General features: G+C 41.9%; 1 protein-coding gene across 1 annotated transcript in view; it reads left to right on the top strand.

Moving 5' to 3' along the window:
• Positions 1 to 24,116, top strand: part of C2CD2 (C2 calcium dependent domain containing 2) — a 42,928-nt gene extending 18,812 nt beyond the window's left edge. The window contains exons 7-14 of the mRNA XM_064472300.1: positions 2,613 to 2,721; positions 5,815 to 5,876; positions 8,318 to 8,457; positions 8,579 to 8,750; positions 9,522 to 9,635; positions 12,087 to 12,214; positions 13,357 to 13,669; positions 19,022 to 24,116. Coding sequence (XP_064328370.1) covers positions 2,613 to 2,721; positions 5,815 to 5,876; positions 8,318 to 8,457; positions 8,579 to 8,750; positions 9,522 to 9,635; positions 12,087 to 12,214; positions 13,357 to 13,669; positions 19,022 to 19,248 — 1,265 coding nt within the window. The 3' untranslated portion in view covers positions 19,249 to 24,116. The remainder of the gene's footprint in view (positions 1 to 2,612; positions 2,722 to 5,814; positions 5,877 to 8,317; positions 8,458 to 8,578; positions 8,751 to 9,521; positions 9,636 to 12,086; positions 12,215 to 13,356; positions 13,670 to 19,021) is intronic.
• The last annotated feature ends 870 nt before the right edge of the window (positions 24,117 to 24,986 follow it).

The following is a 24,986-nucleotide window of genomic DNA, read 5'->3' as shown; positions in this document are numbered from 1 at the left end:
TCTAAAACTCTCTTCCTCTGTGTAAACTCTCCTCAAGGGAGGTGTTTTGTTGTCGGGGATTTCTTCCCCCTAAGTAAGTAGCCCGTTGGGTAGGGGAGGGAGTACCTCTTGCAAGTGGAGAATGAAGCCAAAAAGGTCACTGGCACTGTTGGTTTTGGAAAGAAGCACCAAGCCTGTCTAGCAAGTACTAAGACTTCTTCAAGTGTAAGCACGCCTGCATACCTGATTGAGGCACGAGCAAGCATATTTCAGATTTTGTCAGCGGAAATACAAATTTGAGGCTCTGTTATTTAGTCACTACCAGTTCCGTAACAGTCTTTTTAATGGAAGCTTGTGGCTGCTAAATTGGGCAAGGCACTAGCTTTGGATAAATATATCCTACTTGCAGTACTCCTTTTTTCAGTTAGATGTCATAGGTTTCTGCCCCAGACTCTTGCATAATGCTGCTTTACTCATCCTGGTTGGAAGTGATTCCCCTGTAACTTTCTGCAGACTGGTTTTTAAAAACAAATTATTTTTATAGCAGTTCTGGAACTCTTTGCAGTGAAATGTCCTGTATAAATAAAACTGTGCTGGAAACTGTAGTTTGCAGGAAAACCTCATTCAGAATTTGTAATTACTCTACAATTTTGAGTGTAAACTAAGCTTTTCAAAAGAGCAGGTCATTTTGGCTGCCTTTAAAACTCATGAGGTGAGATACCTATATGTGCATACAGTGCATGCAACAGAGGATTCATCTTATGGGAAGCCTCTCTGCCCTCTCCCTGAAAATGAGAGGAAGAGGGGACAATTAATGTGCTCTACTTTGGGAACCCAGATATTGAGAGGCAAAATCACCATTTGCTCTTCTAAAAGGAGATGGAGGAAATTTTGCCGTTCCCTAGCAACTCTGGGAGCATAAATGCTTTGGAAATGAGCATGAGAAATAAAGCTTCTTAGTGGGGTTTAGCTAGTACACTCGACATCCAGTGGAAGTAACCGCACAGCTGGGAAGATGCTAGCTCTGGACATAGCTTGCTGCCTTTGAATTATTTTTTCCCTTCCCTTTCCCTGGACTTGTCTTGCAGCAATAATTAATTCCCTGTTCCAACTCTGAGACTCAGTAGGAGTGTGCAATGTTGCAGGCTAACCTGCATAGATGCACCGAGTGTTGAGGAGGGGTAGTTTGTCTGTCTTGATCATTATCATCCTATAAACCCTGGGTGCTAACACGATTTACAGGAGCTTGTGGCTTTCCTGTAGATATGCTGGTTCATCTGCTGAGTAACCAGTAGCAGAACTGGCCGCTGCTTATGGACTGTGCCCATTTTTATCTCCTTAGTTTGTGTATGTAAACAAAGATTATCCTAGACTTAGTACTATATGCTCTGCAGTGTATCATCTAGGGCAAAAGTGATTTCTGCTGGTAAGGCAAAAATTGCTAGTTGTATGCACCAGGGTGTGCGGGGAAGAAATATTGAAATACCCTGTTCAGTATCAGTCGTTCAGTGGCTCCGGTGTAATTTTAGGCAGAGCTATACAGGTGTTTTTGCTCCAGGCTGATAAGCTCTGCTGGCAGCAAGAGCAGGCTGCAGAGACATGTGGCTAGGTTAAAAGAAAACCGCCCCAGGTTCATTAACTCAGGCTCAGCTCGCTCTGAAAGCAGCTAAACTACTTACTCCAGGGTTAGCTTGGATCCCAAATAAGCTGCCTGTACACAGTGCTTTGTCTCCTCTGATAACCTTGCTAGGCCCAACCTGCTTCTGTGCCTGAGACGGGGCTCGTCCACAGCTCCGATGCACCACCAGAGGACAACTGAGAGTTGAGATAGTAAATATAAACCTAGATTCTTCTGGTGATCTGAAGGCAGCATATCTTTCGTTTGCTCTGCACGCAGTCAATACTGAGGTTTTTGCTGCTTTTCTTGATGTTTTGGAACACTGGGACTGACATGATTTCTGAAGCTGTGAAAGCCATACAAAAGAAATTGTTTTAAGAGGAACATGTTGTGCAAACTATTTTCTCTTGAGCAGCAATATAACTACTCTTACATGCCAATTTGCCATGCTATCAAATTCCAAGATCAAGGTAGAGACAATTCTGCACCAGTACTCTAAAATGCCATGAACCTGTTAAAAACCGCAGCCTACAAAGCCATTGTTAATTTACACTCCTGTCATCACTTACTTGATAGCAGAAAAAGCTTGTTTTGATGTGACTGTGGCCAGTAGGAACTTTGAAAACTTCTGGGTTTTTTTAAAGTGGCTCAAAGCAACTATATTCCCTCCCCGCCTCACACCCATACTGCCATGACCTTGCTGTTCATTCTGTGTCCCCGTCCTTTTTGATCCTTTTATGCCTGCACTTTTTTGCTTCATGCCAGAATTGTCATGTTTTGCGCTATGTAGAACAGTGCATAAGACGATGATGCAATCTTGACCATTGCCATTAATGTAGATGGTATAGAAGCTGAGGGAAGAAATTTATTCTGTGGGAGGGTGAGGAAGTGTTTGCAATAGTCTGTTCAAAAGCACAGTATGTAAGGAAGGGGATTCTTTGCTTTCTTCTGAGTAAGCGTGCCTCTTGGCGATGGAATATTAATAACTGGATATTGCTTTTTCTTGCCCTTTCAGGCAGCACAAACCTTGCGTGTATAGTTCAGTTGAATGACCCTATGCAGAAGTTTTCCAGCTCTGTAGCCAAAAATGCTGCAAATCCCTTTTGGAAGGAAGAGTTTATCTTGTAAGTAATGTACCTACTGAGAATACTTTTATAGCAAAGCATCTTTTTTTACTTAAACTATGTGAGGTTTTTGAGGGAAGAATGACATTTTGAAACATGTCCAGTTGGGCGGCCTCAGAGAAATCTGGAGCTCGCAGGGACTTTAGGAGATCTAATTACCCTCTGCGTGGATATGAGATCAAATAGGTCTCTAGGTCTTCCTTGGTAGATATCTGATTCTAGTAAATGACAGCAGTAACAGGCATAATAAATCACCCTGTGCCTTCATACAGTGCCAAAAAAAGTGTTAGCAAGGTTTTGAAGTCACTTTACCTTGAAAACTGCACTTGAGGAAATCTGACGTCTCTCCATTCCCTCGCCTGAGTGGGAAGTGTGAATGTGCAAAAAATTGACCATCTAAACCAATGGTGGCTATGATTAAAAGGGAGTGTAAAACTACGAAGATTTTTTTCCTGTAGAACAAAAATGGGACTTTTGGCAGCCTGCATGGTATTCTGTGATTCACACAGCTTCTGTAAATAAGGTCAAAAGTGAGCAGTTCTAAAACTATTTTCATTTCCACTTTCTAGCAGCAGAGCAGAAATATCTGGTAGCTTCTGCATTGTATGAGTTGAGGAAGGGGGAGTCACTGATGGTGGGCTGGGTCAGAGGAATGTTCCTCTGGTGGCTTTAAACACACACACAGGTAGGCAGAAGCAGCTTCCCAGGGGAATGGGGTAGAGATGCTGCCACGCAACACACTGCATACTTTCTTTTTTTTTTTCTACCAGAATATTAATGTGAGAGGCACTTCATGAACAGTGGAGTCTCTCTGGTTCTTTCCATAGCTTTCCTCTCCCATGTCAGTTACATTTTTTTATATATATATATATATATATATGTGTGTGTATGTATGTATGTATTTCAGAGGATAGTGTTTCAGTTGGTTTTGTGTGATGTTTTTCTTCACTGTCTAGTCACAGCCTGGCATACACTGTGTCTGTTCCTGCTCTTGCAAAAGAGAGGCTTAGTATACAAGGAATTGAGTGTGTATTCAGACCTGGCCTATCCGTGCCGAGTGCTTTCTTCCTCAAGGAGTGGTGTGTGTTTCTGCGTGCTCCTCGTCAGCTTGAAGGGGGAGCAATGCACAGATCTTTTTCTGCCTCCTCATCATGGTCTGCTGGATTGCACCTGTGAATGTTATGGGAGTGTGCACTGCAGAAACAGGAGAGCTGAGAGGAAGAGTGACAGGGGCTGCTTGATTTGAAGGAAGGCTCCAGGATTGGTCATCACAAGTTGTACAGGACTTGGAAAACACCAGACCCCTCTGAGAGTACGTAGGGGGTAGAGGTGATTAGAAGTCACTATAGTCAGCAAAGAGAGATTGATGTTGTAGAACAACATTGAAAGCCCTCACCTTTTTATCTGGTCTGACAGAGGTGTGTGCAACTGCTTCTTATACTGCTGTCGAGTGGAAAACCAGATAGGAAGCTCTCTTCCTTCAAACACATAAAGTCCGAAAACTTTTATAATCTGATTTTAGTTAATGAGGGCCTACAGTTTTTGTGGAAAGCCATAGATCAGACAACGTTCTTCTGTGACAGTGTGCTGCGTTGCCTTCAAGACTTAAGGATTAACGTGATGCGATTTCTTCTCCACAATAAGAAGGGGGGAAAATGCACTTCTGTAGCGGCCTTCTGTTCTAGAGTATCTTGAAGTGTTTCAGCTGCTGGGTCTGTGAATCACTTCAGCCATCTGTTGGTAGAACAGCATCCATGCTCAGTGTTGCAGAGCAGGCATGTTCCCAGCAATTTCGGACAGGAAATTTGTCAGAATTTCCCTTTCCAACTGAAAGTGCAGAGAGAGGGCAGGCAGGATGTGATTAAGTTGCCTGGAATTTGTCCTTGATACTAGGGATAACGCTAGGTTTTCCACAGCGTTGGCTGCTTTTCAGAAGTGCATGAAGTAAGCTTGGGGACTTTTACAGATGAATGATAAGGATTTGGCTACATACCTTCTTTCAAGTTTACATCCCTCCTCCCCTTTTCTTTATTCAAAACCAAAAATACCCACCAGTCTGAAGACAAGTGGACTGAACACCATGTCAGGCTGTGCTTCAGCTTCATGGAAGAGTGGCAATAGTACCATCAAGGTGCTTCCTTTCAAGTTTTGGACATGCAGGGGGGGATGGGAGTGGTAGGGAAAAGCTTAAAACCTGCTGCATAGATGATGCCCCACAGCATCTAATGGAGGTGGTACGCCTGCAACCAAGATCATACCGTCCTGAAATGAAGACATACAAATAAAATACATACATATGTGCCCTTAAGGTTTTTGGCAGAACACGTACTGAAAAGGTTATAAAATCACGTTTTACTGGAAGGCTCCTCAGTAGGCACCCAGTTTGCTTTACTGTCTCAATTAGAGGAAAGGTTTTGTTATCTATTGTCTATTCCATCTTATGAAGTACCACACATGCCAGCAATTCTGCTAATGGCTCATGTCAGTTCTGTCACACAGAAACTAGTTCTTGTTATCTTGCAACATCCTTGAGTCTTATTTTGGAAAAGTAATACTGACTCTTTTCACATAAGACCATAACTACTTCTCTACTTGTATCTGTCCTGCTTTGACAGGATACCCCACAGCTTTGAATGCGTTGTTGATTGGACCTGTTCCAACATCTTGACTTACAAATTTGATCCTGCCAGGAAGAAATGGCTTCTTAGTGCTGTGGTGTAGCAGTTGGATTAGGAAGCAACATCAGCTTGAAGGGCAGTGTCTGTCAATTACTGGGGAGAACAAAAGCCTCTGAAATTTTAGGCAAACTTCTGCAACAGTGCTGGCGAGAAGCAAGCCAAGTTTTTCTGACTATGATCCCTTTAGTCAGTCTCACCTGAGGTTGAAAAGATGCTACTGATGCAGCGTACCCTGCAGCCGGGCAGTGCTGCTGTGTAGTGCTGCCTGCCTCGGTTAGCAAGTTGTACTGCCTGGCTTAGAGTGGGTCAAGAAAAGACAGGGTGTTGACAACCAGAACGGGAATGGGGAAAACCTATGTGGGAAAGAAAATCTGCTTGCCTGCGAAGACCTAACATAGTTTCATTTACTCCACAGTGAACTAAGTGCCAAATCAAAAGCCTTGCAACTGCAAATAGTAGAAGATGGAAAATTGGATAGTAAGTATTAAAACTGCATTATTTTGCATGATCAGCTTGTGAGCATTGCTAAATGTTTACGTAAGTCCTCTTTGACTTCTACCCAGCTGTATAGCCAAACTAGAAACTTTCAGATTTTTGAACCTGCATTAAAGCGTAGATGTATTCTGCTGGCTGGTCCTGGTACTGAAATTGGGTATGCCTCAAGCATGACTCCAGGCAGCGCTGGGGGGAAGAATAGCTGTGGAAGGGAGATCAGCTGAAAATAGCCAGCCAAACTTTTATGAAATGGACAGCTTAGAGAAAATTTACAACTTAAGTTTGTGGTTTTAAACTCTGTAAGCTTGTCCTCAGATGTAGGTCCCAGAGTTGAAATCCATGGAAAATTGTGGAGTCCTTGGGCAACATGGATTGACCTGGGTTAAGTGCTATCTATGCACACCGTTGCTTCCATCAGTAATCAGAAGAGACAATACACGGTTCACGTGTCTCCGTCTTCCTATGAGTTAAGGTTACAGAGAAACCTTCAAGTTTCTTTTTAGACTATCAATATACTGAGTCTTCCGTGTGCTGATATCCCAATTTTTCAGCCTTCTAAACTTCTAACAGATCCACTGTGAGCAATTTTGGTTTCAAGTTAAGCTTTCCAGGTCTGTCTGTGGCTGAAGGGGAACCGTGGGTGTTAATCATAAACCCTTCCTTTTCAAGTCCCAGAGGCTGCCTAGCAATAACCAGGTATAAAACACACTAGTTGTGATTATATTGGATTAAATATAAAACAGGGGGCCTGAAACATTTTTACTACTTGATTCTGTTGTTGCAATTTGCAGTTAGGCTTCAGTGGCAAGAAAAACTCCTCCGTTTCTTTTGGTTCATTTGGAGAAGCATTACCTTCCTAGTTGGGCTAAGGGGTAGGTGGGTGCTGAGACCAGAAGGAATGTTGAGGTGTTTGTGTAAGCTTTGTAAACTTGCTCCATGTACTTCATGACTTGGAGTTTACTGAAGTGATAACACAACATCATATATTCCTCTCATATATGCTGCATGTTATTTTGCTGATACAGAGTTTTGCTGTACCTAGGAACAGTAACTGTGCTTTACTTCTTGGATTTATTTGTGTTTTCCTTCTTATGTGAGTTTTCAGGTGTAAAACAAACAAAAAAGAAACATTACTTTTTGACACTCAGCTATTTCTCTGTGTTTTAATACTATCAGTTATATTCATCTTAGTTCAGGAAAAAGTTGTAAAGCGCTGGCCAAAGCTCTTCATACCCAGTGATTTTAAAAAATTGTGCTTTTACTTATGCTGTTTTGTGATAGTGGATGAAAGCTTGGCCAATAATTTATTAGGTAATAATATTTTATCTAAGCCACAGTTAATAAGTAATATAGCCAAGTGGACTGTGTTTGATTTGTTTGTTTTGGGTTACTGTATTTTTTTTTAAATAATCCAGATATACAAAGCTGTGCAATACCTTCCATATGATCTGCAATTACTGGAGGGATTGGGAAGTCAAATGTAGGCAAATGCTTTAAAAAATATCTCTGATATGGATGCTGGTTTGTTTGTTGGTTTTTTTTAACAAAAAAATGGGATCTATGTACAGTCAGCAAATGTATACTGTTTCTTGCATAAAGTTTAGTCTTGCCTATACCTAGGCATCTTTAGTAATGGGTCTTTCAAACACTACCAGTAACGTTCCACATCCTACTGAGAATGTAACTACCAGTCTGGTTTCCTGAAGAACAAGGGCCCAATTGATTGCACTGACAATTGTCATCTTCCCCCCGCCATCTTAACTGTTCTTCTCCCAAATACATGAGTAGAAAACTCAAAGTAGAGTTATATTAATGAGGAGAGAGCTGAATAATGTGAATGAAATGTAGATCTCTACTTGTCTTTGAATTTCGCAGAAAACTAGGATCTAATCTCTGAAATAATGCAATAATTTTGCTAGTGGTTTGCTCCAGTCAAGTGTAGCTAATAAAGTAAGGGGAGGAACAAGAGAACTGCTGAACTTGCACTGAAGTTCAAATTAAGAGAGAATATTCTTAATGATGCATGAGTTTACTAGGAATCCAGAGCATTCTCTGAAATGAAAGATGCTGGTAGCTGGAGATTGTTCAAGAACTTAATAGTAATATTTCTAGATGTTTTCTTTTCCCCTAAAAATTTGGCATATACAGGGAAAAATAATGGCCAGAAATAGTGGCAAATAAGTAGTGTTTCATGTGTCCATCCTTACTGTTGCACAGCATTAGGGCACGCTGAGGAATAGTCGTAAAAGGGAAGGAAGCCTCTGAAAACTGCCATGTTTCTGCCCCGTGGTGTAGAACCAGTTCTTGGAATTAGCTGCCCGTGTTCTTCCTCCTCCTTTCCCGTCTTCTCACCCTTAAACATAGTGACAGCTCAGATGTGTGCTGATTTTGTTGATTTTTATTTTGTTGTTTATTTCTTCTAGGTCCTTTATCTGCAAAGGTGACTGTACCTCTAGACTTGTTCAGGAAACAACCTTCTGGGCAGCAAAGCTTTGCACTGAACAGCAGGGCCAGCGAGAGCAGCTCAGAGCTGGGGCCCAGGCTGGGATCCATTAGTGCAGAGGTACTACTGCGTTTGGATGGTTTTACAGTGGATCTTTTATTTCAGGAAGTACTTGGAGTGCTCATCTTGTGCCTTCTTACTTGATGGTGCTTCGAAGGTAAAATTTTTTTTTCCTTCCTAGTTCTCTTTTATAGAACCCAATGAATTAAAGACGTGGCAAGTCTCTTCTCCAGTGCCAGCCACTAAGATAGAAAAGGATCGCACTGTGATGCCCTGTGGGACTGTGGTCACTACTGTAACTGCTGTGAAAACCAAACCTCGTCTAGAAGGGAGATCATCTCCACTGAGACCAGGTGAGGAAGTCCACGTCTTCCTGTGTTCACTCTTAGGGTTAGCTGTGGGGACCAGGAGAAGTTGGGGGGGCGGGGGGCGGGATGTAAGGAAAGGCACTGTTGTCCAGGCGTCTGTGATGGGTTGGGGGGGACATTGTTTGTATTCTTCTGAATCAGGTTTTTAATTTTCACAAAACCTTGTTCTTACAAGAGGAGTGGTTAACGCTCCTTTTAATACACACTGTAAAACTTCACGGTAGAATGATAATGCAGAAGAGCTTGGTTTTGATGGGTGGTTTTCCACATGGCAAAAGTATCAGACTCTTACACTGTTTCCTGATGACAGACCATCCTGTACCTTCTAAACCTGATCTGTATCATAATCTCTAATGAGGATTGGTGTCATCTTGTGACAAAGTGGGGGGTTTTTTTCAGCATGTCTTTCAGGAGTAGATTCTCTGATTCTTCTTGGGATAAGTGTGAAAGTAAAACCTCTAAATGGTCTTTGTGTGAAGTCTTACAAAGAGCTGCATTCTTTTAAGTTGTTAAAGCAGATCTTTTACTTAAGTGGGTGTTGTCTATCATATTACAATAAAACGTTTACAAACAATAAATTCCCACACTCCACAGGTTTTTGGGGTCAGGTTACCATAGAGCATGCACTAAGAGTTTGTATTAAATTACTTTCTCAAACAGAATTTGAACAGGCTTTAACACTGGTATGATAAATTCTTATTATTTTCATAATAAATGTCTTGAACAGTTTAAATAACCGGAAAACTTGGTTCTCAGATTCTCCTGTGAAAACTCCAGTTAAAGTAAAGGTGATTGAAAAGGATGTCTCTACTCAAGCTATCCATTCTCATGGTGCTCCAGTCAGCAAAACTTTATCATCTTCAGATACAGGTAATAGAAAAGTTCAAAGCTGCTAATGAGAATACGTCTTTCTCTGTTGCGCATGGGATTAATGTAATCCTGTTAAAATAACAGCAAACCCATATGGCTATTGCTTTTCAACAGGCACCAAGATGTTTATGTTAGCAAGTACTGTGGTTAGGGATAGAGCAGTCTTGCAGTAGAAGTCTGTTTTTAACTGGTGATTTAAATTACTAATTGTCAATAAATAACAACGACCTGTGGTTTGGAGAGGGGAGGTGGCTGCAGAAAAGCCAGGCTGTCTTTTGTGTTACTGATGAATGAAAGATTCCTCCTTTACAAAGGCATGGGGAACACTGCACAAAATGAAAACCCCATGAAACTTACCTCTAAGGCCATTGTCTGAACAGAGGGCACGAGGCTGGACTGATGTAAGGAAGACTGAATTCTCTTCCTAGCCCTGCCACTGGGCTTTTTTTGTGCTCATGCAAATAGATATTACATGTAATATTGTGTAGAATAAACAATCTTGCTGTGCCTATTTTTCCACATTCCTAAGTCACCTGGCATACAGCTGAAGTGCCCTTAGACTGTTAGGTGGCATTGATAATAACTTTAATTATAAAATCGACTTTGACTGTATTAAACCTGAATTTGACTCTGGGGCATTTTACCTTTTTGAGTTGCAGCTCTGAATCTTCAGCGTATCTTTCAGTCCTTTGTGTGGTCACCATGTGATCTTTCAGTAGCTCTGGAGGCAACAGTAATGAAAGATGTGACCCAGTCTAGCTACCAATGGCACATGATGTGGAGCCCGATTCTTTGTCCCATCTCCACGCCAATCTGTACAATCTGGAGATGATCTAGACTGCTCCTGGAACAGTCAGAAGGCTTGCTGAGAGATAGAAATGTATTGGCCAAAAGGCAGAACTCTGGGGAAGAGCATGATCCAATAACCATGAATAGTTGTAAGAGCACTTGAATCTTTCCCTACCTCTAGACTAAGAAGTACTCTGATACCGTGAAGCAGCATGGTATTACTAAGCCAATCTGGGAAACGTTAAGGTAGTGCTAGACTTCTGAGTGGAATCTCGTAACTGTTTATGGTATTAAAGATACAAAGCACTTACTGGAAAACTCATCTGAAGACAACTTAGAGCACATTGATACAGACAGTGTTTACATGGAAGTGCAGGGGGATTTCTGTGAAATGTTTATACAATGCAGCAGGAAGAATTACTCATTAGAATGAAAGTTTAAGCCAAATGAAAGAAATACAAAGGAGCATTTGGTGTGGCAGTAACTTAGGTAGTAGTTGTTACGAACATCATGCCAAAATAGCAACAAGCACTATGGAAAGGATGCCATGGCTGTGCTGTAGCTCCAAATGATGACAACAGTAAGAATCAGCGTCACTGATGCTGTCCTCGATGCTCTCAGCTGTTCCTGGGGCCTTCGCAGTGGCTAGGGAGATGGAAAAGTAGAGGTTTATAGCGAGTGTGCAGACATGTTTGGACGTGCATAGCCCTTGTGCACACATACTCTTCAGTACCAAAAGTATCTGAGACACTTGGTGCAGTGTAATTATTCAGGCCTTGTCTTTTATTGCATTCATGTCACAGTAACAAAAGACACTGCTCAGTTTAATTAACACTGGTGCTGTTCCTGCCTGTGTTCTTTTGTTGTTGTTAAAACTGTTAACAGAAAAGCCCACCTCAGACAATTAAATATGGGGATTTTTGTCTTGTTAACTTTCTTAGCCTTGTTTGTTCCTAAGCTTGACGAATTTCATTAGCGTGTATTTGCTGTGCCCAAAGTACCTGCATACTAGATGCCTGAAATGGCCGTGCTTAAAAATAAACTTGTGTTTGTCACTAAAGAGCATATTATAAAGAAGGTTTTGTACTCCTGTGCAATGTTTGGAGGGGAAGAGGAGGTGCACTTCACAGGCTTTGGAGGCAGCTAATAAAGAGCAGAGTGACTGCCACTTTGACTTCCCCCATTCTGTCATAGTGCCATAGCAAATCTGGAAATGCCGAGCAAGGATGTCTGGAAAAAGAGCAAAATAGCTACCTGAAGTAGTAGTAGCACGGGCCAGCTTTGTACTTTGTTAGAACTATGGCTCTTCGTGCTTGTGATACCTGATGCTCTACCCCCCACTTCTGGTTTATAGTCAGTGCAGTGTAGCAATGCACTGAAATAATTGGATGTTTTGTCTAGGCTTCTGAAACCTCCTGTGTGCTCAGGGCCAGGGTTTGTAAGTGCAACTTAGGTACCTTTTCTCAAAAGAATGGGTAACAGAAGGGAAAGACACGACCCCATAGCTGGGTGGTCAACTGGAAGATGTTTTGGTATGCCTGGTGTTTACTCCTTTTCTGTTAATTTCTTTAAATTTTAAGTCAAGAATAAACTCTGCCTCTCTTTGCTCTTTTTTTTCTCCTGGTTTTCCTTCTTCCCGCTGAAATAATGCTTTCTTTTCAGAACTGCTGGTACTGAATGGCACCGATCCTGTTGCAGAAGCAGCCATCCGGCAGTTAAGCGAGTCTGCAAAGCAGAAGCTGAAGTCTCCTAGAAAGAAAAGCACCATTATCATATCAGGGGTGTCCAAGGTAGAGCAGAAAACAACACTTATATTTAATGCTTAGTCCTGTAAAGTCTTTGCTCCACTGAGTGAGACACTAACTTGACATGCATTCTGCTGTCTCCCATTCAGCAGTCTCTGCAGGATCTAGGTCTGTGTGCCAGTTCATTTCAGTAACTGTTTCAGATTAAACCAAATCAGGCTGGGTTTGTTGGGGAGGGTGTTGGTTTTTGGTTGTAAAATCTGACAGGCTGACTAAAAATGCATGGTATCCTTGGATGTGAGTGGGATGATTAGGGATTTGGGAAAACCAATTTAGGTGAGAACAGAGGATAATTAGTCTTTCTCTGTGTTTCACCCATGGAGGGAAGATACACAGAAAAAATGAAAGATTTTTCTGGTTTTTTTTTCAAAGTTGTTAAAACCCTGTGAAAAACATCCTAGTCCTCTGGGCTCTGTTCCAGAGGGAGGGCAAACAGAAGACTCTTTCTCACATGGTATATAGCATTCCTCCAGACTTTCTTCATCCACAGCCTCAGTCTCCCATCTGGTGCTTGGTGCCTGCCTGTAGTCCTTTCCCTGCAGGCTGCTGTATGGACATTGGCTGTCAAGTCTTCCTGTTATGCAGAGGACCCCTAAAGAGCTCTGAGCGAAAGCCAAGTCAGTGGGCATGGATCCCCTCATGATCACTCTGCTGTGCTGAGGCAGGGGAATGAGGATCAGCTGCCACAGTGATGGATGTATCTGCTTGGGAAATTAGGACACTGGGACTGCGTGGATTTGTATTTAGCTGATACAGATGCCAAGAAGTTCTTCTACAATATGAAACACTTTGATGTTTATTTTCTTAAAGACCAAAAGATCATTGTGTATGCATGCTGATACTTCGTTACAGCAGCACATGTAGGAAGGAGTCCCATTATTAGCAGTGGGGCCGGGGATAGGTGGGAGGCATGTACTTAAATATTTTTTTTCCAAGTCATTTGGCATTATCAAGATTATTAAAACTTGCCTATATGCTCCTCTCCTTTAGTGGAGCTAAGGAAGCCTCACAGCCTGAGCAATGCAAGTAAAAGTGTAAAGAAGAGAAGAGAACTTTTGCAGGAAGGCTTGGGTTTTTTTCCAGCAGAGCGGCTTGCGTCAGTGTTGTCTCTTATTTTCACTGGGCAGATCTCTCTGTCTCAGGACAGTGAAGCTGCACTGATGATGGACTATGCTGCAGCCATGGACAGCTCCTGCAAAGAAGTAAATCCACCCACTGTGGAGGAAGCTGTTGGAAAAGTCACCTCTGATGAAAAGCTATCATTAGGTGCTTCAGAAATAGTACCTGATACTGACCCACAGCAAAGTGCCCATAAGGCTTGGGGTCTGGAGAACGGCAGCCAACAGTGGGACACCAACACGCTCTTAGACCAGACCTGTGAAGAAATATCTGGGAGCTCGTTAAGCGTTTCAGAAACTGGGAGCATGAAAAAATCTAAAGGTATGTGCTCCTTACCTCCGCTATAGTGAATGACTGCTTTCTCTGTGTAATTGGCAGCGTTGTGCAACACTGTAGTAGTTCGTATTTTCTTACTGATTTTTGTCCTTAAGCTCCTGGTGATTGTGGGGTTGGTTGAAACTGTCTTACTAGCAACCGTAAAGAGTGCAGTCCTCTGGCTCTGCAGGACACGGGCAGGCTCTCTTACACTCCCCTCCATCAGGAAATGGAAGGGCTCATCCTTAGAAGTTGAAGGGCAGCTCACTAAGCCTGACTCAGTTATCTGGGAGAGAAATAACTAGCCATATTGTCAGTTCCTCGATTAAAACCGTGTTCTTGTAAACAAGGACTTGTGCTATATTAGCCCCATTACTAATGTGAAAATGGCAGAGTTCCACGGCTGCTTTCTGGTATGTTTCTTTTCCTCCTTCACATCTCTGAGCACTAAAGCGTGTGTTCAGGAAGCATCACGGCTAAAACAGAAGTACACCTGCTCTTAACCACCTTGTGAAGAGTTTGTCCCTTTTCACTGATTTAATTGATACATAGTTTGCTAAAGAAAATGGAATAAAGGATAATTTAATAAGTAAATAAAGGGTCAGATTATTTTGCTTATGTAGGTACACACCTGGATAGCTGCAGTTTGAAAATGTCTTAGGATTCTTTGTGTTTCCTTTATAAATCCATTAACCTCTGAGGCTGTAGTACTAGTTTGTGGCTAGGTAGCAAACACAGGGGCTGTTAGGAGGCCTGATACAAGAGCCAGTGCAGTGGACTATGCCCTGAACAGGTGGCACACCAGTCTCATGGGCTGCATGTTGAAGTTGCAAAAATTGTTGTATTTCTCAGCCATATCCATCCCTCTTTCACTTTATTATTTTCTATTCTTTCTTTACCCAGAGATACTATAAAATGGCTTACTCAAAACCTCAGTGTATTACTAGATTTTTGTAATCCCCCCACGTAAGGCATACACTGGACCTCTTGCCAAGGCTCTCCCTTAGAGCATCGAGGTTTTTTGGTCTTCTCGCAGCTGTGTTGCTCCACCTGGTAGGGCAGGATGGTACAGCAACAATCAATTTGACACAGATGGTCAGGTATTGGAAAGGTTTGGGTGCATCTGGGGTGGGAGTGGAGGATTAATTGTGAAGAGATGTCTCATCTGGAGCATGGAAAAGGTTAGGAAGCCATATGAGATTTTGCAAAACCTCTGGGCTCTTCTTTAACATGTTATTCTAAAACATGCAAGTGGAAGTTTGTATGTGAACTGTGGCATAGTTTTGTTTTCCCCTGTGCAGTATGTTGCAAAGAGATAAGGCTTCTAAAGATCCTGTTTACACGGTGTAGTATAGAACTGCTAAAAAGTGCTAAGTATCTCTCATATTTGAGAGTTGCCTCATCTTGAAAAAATATTTTAAAAAACACTCTCAAACCCCTTTCTTTATACACAAGTCTTGCATCTCTACTTTGTCACAGCTGCGTAGCATTCTATGGAGTGAGATAGGAACACATTTCCGCATTTCCAACCCCCTGCTTTCAGTTAGCTTTGACTAGTTCAAGGTTTCTGTTTTGTCAAATACTTGCCCTTTAAGAAAAAAAAAACACAAAACCAAACGCAACAACAAAGAAAATCTCAAAACCCCCATACAAAACAAAACCCCCTGTGCTTTAAAAAGCGTTGTGTATGGTGTTAATGTCTTAAAGTTAGCGCTGTCTCTTTTTTTTTTCTACTCTTGCATATTTTTCGTTTTTACCTTTCTGACTTCCTCTTTCCCTTTTATAAACTTAAGAGGACTGCTATGCCAACCAGAATTAATTACCTACACACAGAGTAAGTTATTTTTGTCCTTTTTTTTTTTTTTTTTAAGAAAATGTAGCTTTACAATGGTACACTCATTGTAAAAACTGAAGCAAAACATAGTTTGGCACCTGTTTTCTTCTTCCCCCATCCATTTCTTTCCTCCCTCCAAAATTACCTTCCTGTGGTCAGGTGTCTTAGCAGACAAGTCTGCTGTAACAGATCATTCTTCTGGTGGTCATGCTGTCCTGGTGGGTCATGCAGAATGGACAGCAAGAAAGGCTTGGAGGGGTGCTCTACATTCCTAATCTCTCCATCATGCCCGTTCCTGTAGTATCTGGTTATCAATTAAACACCTGCTCATGCAAACCATGTGTGACCCCATAACTGTATATGCATATTCAGAATGCTTTCTCTAAAACCTGCTGCTTACAGTTTTCTAGATCTCTCTTCTAGCCTAACTCATAGAGCTATGAGGACCTTGGCAGGTATTTAAAAAAACACCTGGATAAAAACTGTTTTGGAAGTTGGGAAGGAATGGAAAAATCAATCTCTGTTTGTATCCCTGTAGATGTGGAAGGAAATCTTTCTTCATTAACAAAAGTGAGGTTCAGAAGTGATCCTAGCCCCACAAGCGTTTTTAGAACACCCTAAACTAGTGCACAGGAGCCTATGAAGACTAGTCAGTCTGTACAGCGCTCTTGACATGCTCTTCTGCTTATCTCCTGTTGTTAGGGGCAGAGTTGGCATATGGATCCTGTTGAACTCAAAGTAAGCATGCAAACAGCACGAGCACCGCCAAGCTTGTGCTTTGCCCTACCCTGCCGCCTTAGCAGGGGTGCATGCCTCCACAACAGCTGGAGCCACTGTCAGGCAGCACGTACTAAACTGGCTAGAGACCAAAGGGTGGCAGCGGGGATGTGGCAAGCTTCCAGGTAGCAATGACTTCAGTACCTCCAAAAACACAGAGAGCTTTCATGTCAGGGGGGCTGCTGCTTGTGCTGAGCCTGGGCGGCTGTCAGGGAGGCGCCGCCTGCAGTTTTGCAGCTGAGCAGCTTGTCCCAGGCCACCGGCACCACCTTTGCAGCATTCTCGGTTCGGTTCTATTTCCTAGCATGGGAAATCAGTCTGAACGGATAGGACTAAATAGCTGCTTACAGATAAACTCTTCTGTCTCTCCTGTTGGCACAGCTTCAGCTGCAGCTGCCAAGACTGCTGGGCAGAACAGCTGACTGCTGAAACAAAAGCCACACAGCAGCAAGGCCTCATCAATCCCCCCCAGCCTTTGCATATTAACAACTGTCAGTGCCATGGGGTTGAACGCTGTTTCTGTTATGCTGTTGACAACAGCTTGAAGTGGTACTGCCTTGCCAAAAAGATAAATCAGGGCATGATGGGAGAGCAGTCAAGGTTCAAATCCATGAGTTCCTGTTGCTTTCAGCTGACTTCTGCCTCCATTCCGTCGTGCTCTGTGAGAAAAGTCTCAGCAGCAGCAAGATAAAACACGCTAGAATATCCTCCCCAGTGCTGAGCACTTAGTCCTTTAAATACAAAAGTAATAATCCCAAGAACCTGTTTGTAACTGCTCCAGTCTGAACAAAGAAGCATCTGGCTGCGTGCAGACAGAGCTGCCATGAAATACCTATTCTGCAGCTGTCGCTGTGCAAAACGACACGCAGCTTGTGTCAAGTCCTTGGGGGACAAATATGTAATTCTAGCTATTGCACAGTATCGCATGAAAGAATCAGTCTCGCTGTTGCTTTTTGTATCCATTTGCAATGGGATGAAGAGCAGAATCCAGACCGTGCAGTGGCAGGAATTAATAGCTGAACTGAGAAACAATAAGGAAACCTGATAGTTGGGTGGGAACCAGGTGCGGAAGCTTTGCCAGGGAGATGACTGTCCTCACGTACTAGTCTGACTGCCAGAAGGCTCCTGTGTTGGCTTGCTACCTGGGTCCTCCTCTGCTCAAATTGGCTCGTGCCACTTGAACACCACCACTACCCAATTCTGCACAAAACTATTGCTATTTTAACATTGGGCTGATGTACTGACCAGGCTGAGCATTGCTGGTAGCTTGGAGCAGTGTCCCTGTCAGCAGCCACCGAGCTGCCTTACACATCAGGCACACGTGTGCACACGGAAAGGGAAGGTGGAATTTGGCAGAACGGTGGCTGCAAAAACAACCCGAGCTTGCGAAGAGGGAAGAGTGGCTGGTGTTGGCAATGTGAGTCCCGAGTCCCTGGTGAGATGGCAGCTGCAATTGCCTTGGCTGCGTAATAGGTTTGACATAGGATCAAGGGAAGTAATACAACAAATTAAAGCAACCTAATTTACCAGAGAAGCGATTTGAGCAAATTTCTGAACCTATTGGAAGCAGATGTAATATTATTTTTTATCTGCCTGAAGTGAATTGCTCTTCCTAACAGGATTTTAAAATAGCAAATGCTTTGTGATTGTTATTGTAGGTGGTGCTACCGAATTTGTGTAGAATACATGCTGTCTGGCTTGTATGGGCCTACTGCATGCAGGTTGACTGCCAGGTGCTGTTCTCCAGCACCAGCAGTGTCCTTCACCTCAAATTAAAACGCCACCTTCCTGTTGTGCATCACAGGCTAATCTTTCTTTTTCAGCTCCTTTGATCTCTGAAACCACAGAGAGTAACATTACTTCCTCTATTTCATTCTTTTTATAAAATACTCTGTAATTTTATTGTATTGGAAAGATTGGATATGCCTGTTTGACATGTGAGAACCCAGTGTACAACCCACACCGAACGCTGTGCATGTGTATGTTTGAACACCACCATAGCTTTCAGAAGAGCGTTTGAAACTAAAGTGTAAGGAAGGAGACTTCCACAAAATGTGTGGATTGATTTCAGAAGCTGAAACCAGAGGATTAATATTTGATTGCTCATAGGCATGTTTTACAGGTAGCTTTCCTTCCTTTTCAACAGCATAATTTCTGAAAGAACTGACAGAAAATTCCTTTTTTCTTGAGTGCTCCTCTAGCAGTATATGTGACTCTCCTCTCCTGAATGTTTCTGCTATAACTGTACAAGTGTGTGTCAATGCATAGCTCTAGAACTACCACTGCCTGTCATGATTCAGTTTGCATGATACTTGCATGGAATGAGGAGAAGCAGAAAAATACATACTTCCATGGAGTCTGAATTCCCTAGTGGTGTTCAGCTGGGAGAGAGCTGGATTAGCAGCGGGGCAAGGAGGATTCAGTAGCATGTAGTGTATGTGTGTGTGCCCCTGGCTGAAAGCATGACGACTGCTCACGTTTGCCAGTATCTGAAATCACTTACTCCAAGGTGCAACTCGTACTATTATGGCCTCTAGGTTACAAACCGTCAATGTTCTTGCTTTAGATTCACCATGCTCTTAGCTTTCTAACATTGTTCGAATAGTTACCGGGGTGATGCTTAAACTGGAAACGTTAAGACCAAGGCTTTTTCAGCCGTGCTGCAGTTACTGTTAAAGCTGAGCTCCTAGAGGAAAGCAGTCTGTTCTGTCTAAAGCATCCTGCACCTCTGCTGTTTGCTTCCGCAGGTGGGATTTTGAAAAAAAGCGCAAAGCTCTTTTTCCGACGGCGACATCATCAGAAGGATCCAGGAATGAGTCAGTCGCACAACGATCTTGTCTACCTGCAGCAGCCACTGTCAGAGGAAACGCGCAAGAAGGGAGGCACGCTTTCACGTATTCTGAACAGAAAGCTCCTTTCCAAAAACAAAAGCAAGAGCAAACTGAATGGTGCTTCGGCAGAACCCTACGCATAAGACTGAACGCTCTCTGACGGGATACTTGCACATCAGTTGACCATTTGTTTACAGAGCAGAACTAGTGAATACACATACAGCTGATGACTTGCATAAAATGATATTCACTAATGCAGTGGTTCAGGAATAAACAGAAAGCTTGTCTTTTTATTTTATTTTTCCAGAACGCTTTTTCTCTCTGATTATGAAGTTGCTCCTCCAAATGCAAGCGGCGCTAGTTGTAGCATGACAGCTTTTGGAGGATCGTGTGGTTTATTGTAGATGATGAGGGAGGCTGGGGAATGGTGCAGGTGGGGAGGACCTGCGTGAAGCACCTAGTTTACATTAACAGGGAGCTAAGAAGTGAAACACCGTACCTGCTATATGACTGAACCACTATCAAGAGAGAAGATACCACTGTGCTTCCTTACTGCAGCCTGGAATAGTAGCAATGCAAGTCTCAACTTGTTTTTCTAGTCAGGCTGAAAGGGAAAAGAGAGACCCAGATCCAGTTTGTATTGTAATTTGGAAACGGGTAAGTTTTCAGAAGCAGAACTAAAATGCGGATTAAGATAGCCTACTGTAATAACTGTAGCCTGCTGTAATAACTGCTCAGTCCATGTAGATGGAGAGATGCCTTTGATATTAGCCATAAATCAATAAATTATGCAAAACTTAAACTAGCATATTGTTTAATGTTCTGTGCATAAGTTATGCTTAAAAAAACAAGTTTTTTTTAAAGTCTACTGGCAAACAAAATACTTACAAATTCTTATATGTAGCTTTTCTTCCCTGTGTGAGAAGCCACGTTGCTAATGCAAAAACCCATCTTAGGGGCTCTAATTCTTTCTCCCAAGTACTTGTTAGACAAATATATTAACCATCATATCAAATGCAAAGCTAGGAGCAATAAGTAATGTACAGAGCATATTTAACCTTATCATGCTTTTCATTAGACAGCTTGTTTTATTTGCCAAACGCTTACTGAGATCTTGGAAAACACAGCTGTGAAGAGAGCTTTTTAAAAGCTTTTTAAAACAATTCCCTTAGTTGTCTTTCAGCTTCTTGATCTACCAGTGTTGTCATGAGGTGAGTGGTTGGTTGGGTGACTTTTTTTTTTTTTAACTATTTTTCCTCATTAAATATTGCAGCTGGCTGCTTTAAATTAAAAGGAAAAACTGATGACAGTAGAGGCATAGTTCTTGTTTTGGCTACTAAATAGAGTAAAATGTCAGTATTTCACAGGTACCATCTTTTGTGCATACCTGTACTTTTCCATCATCTGCATTCCAACTGAGGACAAAGGACCAAGCCTGTTCTCTTTAGCCAAGAAAACCATCCATTCCATCTAAATTACTGACGTGAATGGATGATAGATTTGTGCCTGCTTTGCCAACAGTGATTCCCCCTCCCTCCTTTCCTCCTCTTAAGACATCCAACACTTCGGCAGATATTTGGGCTTACAACTTAACCCATTCTTCAAAAATAGAAAGTCACTGAAGAACAGAAACACATTTCAAAACTTCTGATGGACTCTAGATTCCTTGGTAAATACTTTTACAAGGAATATAGGAGTAGAGGGCTTTTAGTTTCTTTTTTGCCAAGAAAATATCAGAAGAAATGAACTGTCAAAATCTTTTAACGGAGCCTGCTGTTTAAAAACACTCTTTTATGTGTAACCTCCTAAAATCACGGTAGGTAGTAGAACAGTCCAGACTATCAAATAGGTATGCATTTAAGTATGCTGCTTATTATGAAAACACTTGAAGGCATTTTAATAGTCTATATTTTGAAAATTGGTTACAAATGAGTCTTCTAGAGCTGTAATGTGCTTAAAAATCCCAGTTCAGTAATACAGGTTTGTCCAGCTTGAATGTGCTCGAACATTTTCATTTATTGTTACTTGAATACAAAGTAGAAGTTAGGTTTCTTTCTTTGTTCTACAGTGCTTTATGATATGAGTGTTATAAATCCTGGTGTTATGTTCTCTCAACATACACTTTTTCCCTTGACTTTACTAGGAGCTCTTTGCATGACAGGGCAGGGTTGGGGGTCAAATCCCTGCCGTGTTTTAAATGCCCAGTCTTGTTTGCTGAAGGAGAAAACCACAACTGGTCACCAAGTTCAAGAACTCAAGGTAAGACTGAGCTCCGTGGGTAGGACCCCCTTACAGTGAAAGCAAAGAGCTGTGGAATTGGGAACGTAAAGGGAGGACGTAACACTACTTGAAGCCTGCTTAAAGTACTGAACTGGGATTTTAGTTTACAAAAGCTTTATCACGTACTCTAGAATGGGGTGGAAGTAACACTGAGTAACTCGCAGAATACAGCGGTAGGGTTTGCTTGTAGCTTGCCCCAAAGAACAGATACACACTGAAGTGGTTTTTTGGTTCTTCTTTCTTAAGGGCTTGGTGACTGCCTAAATGCATGTCTTGATGGTGGGAACAAGAACATTCTGTACTGCAAACTGTGAAGCTTTGGGCTCGCATATATTGAGAGAATGAATTCTTAAGATGAGGAAAGCAAGTCATTTGGGGCAAAAAGGGAATCTTGTTTTTTAATTGCCTTCACTCCTCAGGAAAATACACATTATTTGGTTTGATGTTTGACCTTCTTATCTGGCTGGTGTGTTCCTCGCCTCTTCCTACTCCTCTACAAATTATGTCCTGTTGTAAAAACAAGCTGAAGTACTAAACACAAAGAGACAACTGTGCTGCTCAGTCGTGACAACCCCAAAGGCCCATAATATTGAATCCCATTCCCACCTTCCGAGACAATTAGGTTGTCACTTAAGATCAGGAGATCTGCGTATGTATGTTTTTTGTGTACTAGTACATAGGTCAGTGTCAGCTGGGCCCTGACAACCAGCAGGAGCTATGCTACAGGTTTGCATTGGGAAGGCCGGATTTGTAATCCGGTGTAACTAACACTGCAACATATCCTGTCAGGTGCTGCATATTTCCTGTGCAGCTGTGTGAAGGATGCTGGAGGGAATCATTTTACTCTTCTATGTTTTTCAATCTTCATAATTTTAATAACTACACATTTAAACAGTAGAACAAATCTCTGCATTATATTACACAGAAAACTTCTTTTCTGCCTTACAGTTTACTTCAGAACAATAGCTTGGAAACAACCTGTGAAATCTTTTTTACTTTTTGCCCCTTTTCTTACACTTTTGTGTTTCTGGATGTTCTGTACAGCAAAGAAGGCATGGTATTTATTTTATGAGGACTAAGAGATGAAGGCTTACTTTTCCTTTCTAAAGAATTTTTCTGCCCATAATCGAACCTTCTTAATCTGTGTTTGTGATTTGTTTTGCTTTATGGCATTCTAGCTTTCCATTTGCCTTGATGGAGACAACCTGCATCCTTACCTAACCAAGATTTGCCTTGGCTTTAGTGAATTTTGACCGAGGAAAGAATACAAGAGTTAAATTTATCTTCGTAGATTAAAGCAATAAAACTACCTAATATCTCAAGAGTGAGTATAAGCTAGGTAACTTCCTTAAAGTGACTGAGATTATGTTAAAAGTCACTTCAAAGAGGAGGGAGTCCTTTATTCCTAGGTCACCGGTATTTCATATCCAATTCACCCCAGGAAGAAACAAGAGTCATTTCACTCCTAACTCTATATGGAACTTGTGAATCTTAGGCGGCAGGAAGAAGAAGGAATGCCATAGTGGGGAAAAAAAAGTTCATATTATTTAAAAAGCAAAATACCTTTGGCAAACTTCTTTGACTTAGCGGACAGGTCATAAACTGTGCAGGCATAAATACTGGGCTTTATTCTTATGCTTTCTGTTAAGATTTTCTTTTTCCCTTGCTCTTTCTTTCTTTGGGGGAGAGGCTGGGGCTCCAGGTCATACAGACCTGCAGTTACTGTCTGCCTCTTGAGAGCACTTGGCTTCCAGCGCTGCTTTTTCTGAGGCATTCTATTGCCTGGCAATGATAACCAGTTTTGAGGATCCATGAAATTCTGCAGCCTTTCCTGGTACTGCATATCTTCTCGCTGGTTCTAGGTGGTTTTCAAGTGAAAGCTTTCTGCTGTGTATTACTTGTAAAGTTTTGGTGTTCTTGATAGGCAGAGTATCATAGCAAAAAACGAAGCTGACTACTTAAAATGCTACCAAATGCATATGGGGAAGGAAAATAAGAGTCTTGCTCTTGTTTTAACATCTTTTTCAGCTCTGGTAGCTCTAGGTGTTAGAAGGAACAAGACCTCTATAAAAAGTGGGAGCTGCATGGCTTTTCCATTTCAGTTTATTACCATTTTTGAATTTTAGAGCTAAAGTTTGTGGTAAGTGCTTATCCTGGCACAGAATTAAGTAGACCGTAGCTCCGGACTAAGGCTTTCCCACTGTGAGTGGGAACAGCTGACCTCATGCTTTGACCTCCACAGGACCTAAGTGGATTTATTAATGTGTTTAAAGTCAGCATATGCTTCTGTACGTTGCTAAGCCACAGCCTTTGTAACAAACAGCTCAAGATGAACTATGTAAAAAGGGTGATTACTTTTAAGTTAAGGGTGAATAATATCATTTCACTCAGGATATCCAAACTGTTACTATACAAGATGCTGGCATGGTGTGCAAATAGCTGGGAAGGATGGGTCTGAGGTCTTTCCAGTACTGTAACTCTGTATTTCCCAATGATGTATTCTGCTTTGATACTCCAGGTGGGGTAAAACATTCTTTTTTTAGCATTCAGTTGTGATAGTCACTTCTTCTGTGGTGGGTTTTATTTTTTTTCCCTGTGTGTGCACAAAATTAAATCGGTGCAATTAAGAAGTCTATGATGTACAGATTTATTATATACTAAAAAGCCTGAGGATTTTTTTAAAGAAATAACTGCTGCTGTACATACAATAAAAGCCAATTGTCTCTGTGCAGTGTGCTGTCCTACATACCTAGTCAGCCAAGCATAACATGGGTTTCTATTCTCCTTCACTAATTTGACCTGTTGCTTAACACAGTCCATTTACCTGTTTATTCAGGAGCAGAGTTCTCCACCTACGCTGTGCTCATGCTGTGGGTTGTTTTGGATGACCCCAGCCGTATCAGGTAGCCCCTTCTTGTTCCTTGAGAAATGGCCTGAAACATGGGCTTGGTGGGAACCTAATGGAAGAGGAATTGTGGAACTCATTGTAGTTAGTTGTTATTTTTTCTCTCAGTTATGTTGTATTACCCTGAAACCATTTGTGATTTGGGAGGCAAAGAGGGAGGAGTGTTAGGGCCTAGATCCTATATAGAAGACACCAGTACTATAATGAGCACAGCTTGGGAAGAAGGTTCTCTTGCAATTGTTTTACTGAAAAAGTTAAGTTCTAAATTAATGCTACCATAAAGCCCTACCAGGCTGAGGGGGAAACAAACCAAACCCACCAAAAATACGCATTCACATGAAAATAGCTACGATAGCATTTTTATTTCCCTTCCCAAAGTGAGTGCTGGACCTTCTTTTGCAAGGAAATTGTAGGCTACCTTACTGGGAGTTACTGCCTGCATTTCTGTGCCTGTTTATTTCACATTCCTGAAGTGCTTAGCTGAAATTTCCTAATAGTCTCCCAACATACCATTTTACTTTTCCTTCCTGCTCTAATCTTGGGTGAGGTTTTTGTAACTTCTGTGATGCCATTCATGTATGCTAGCAAAAGTGCAAGACCTATCAGAGCAAGAACAGGAATGGATGTAGCACTAAGTCTGGCAGCATACTCTTCCCTCCAGTTCATCATTCTTAAACCATGAAAGAAAAGGATTTT

The sequence above is a fragment of the Phalacrocorax carbo genome, chromosome 1, assembly GCF_963921805.1.
Source record: "Phalacrocorax carbo chromosome 1, bPhaCar2.1, whole genome shotgun sequence".
Classification (NCBI taxonomy): domain Eukaryota; kingdom Metazoa; phylum Chordata; class Aves; order Suliformes; family Phalacrocoracidae; genus Phalacrocorax; species Phalacrocorax carbo.
Note: the sequence above shows the minus strand (reverse complement) of the source record. Positions and strands in the feature narration are given on the sequence as shown.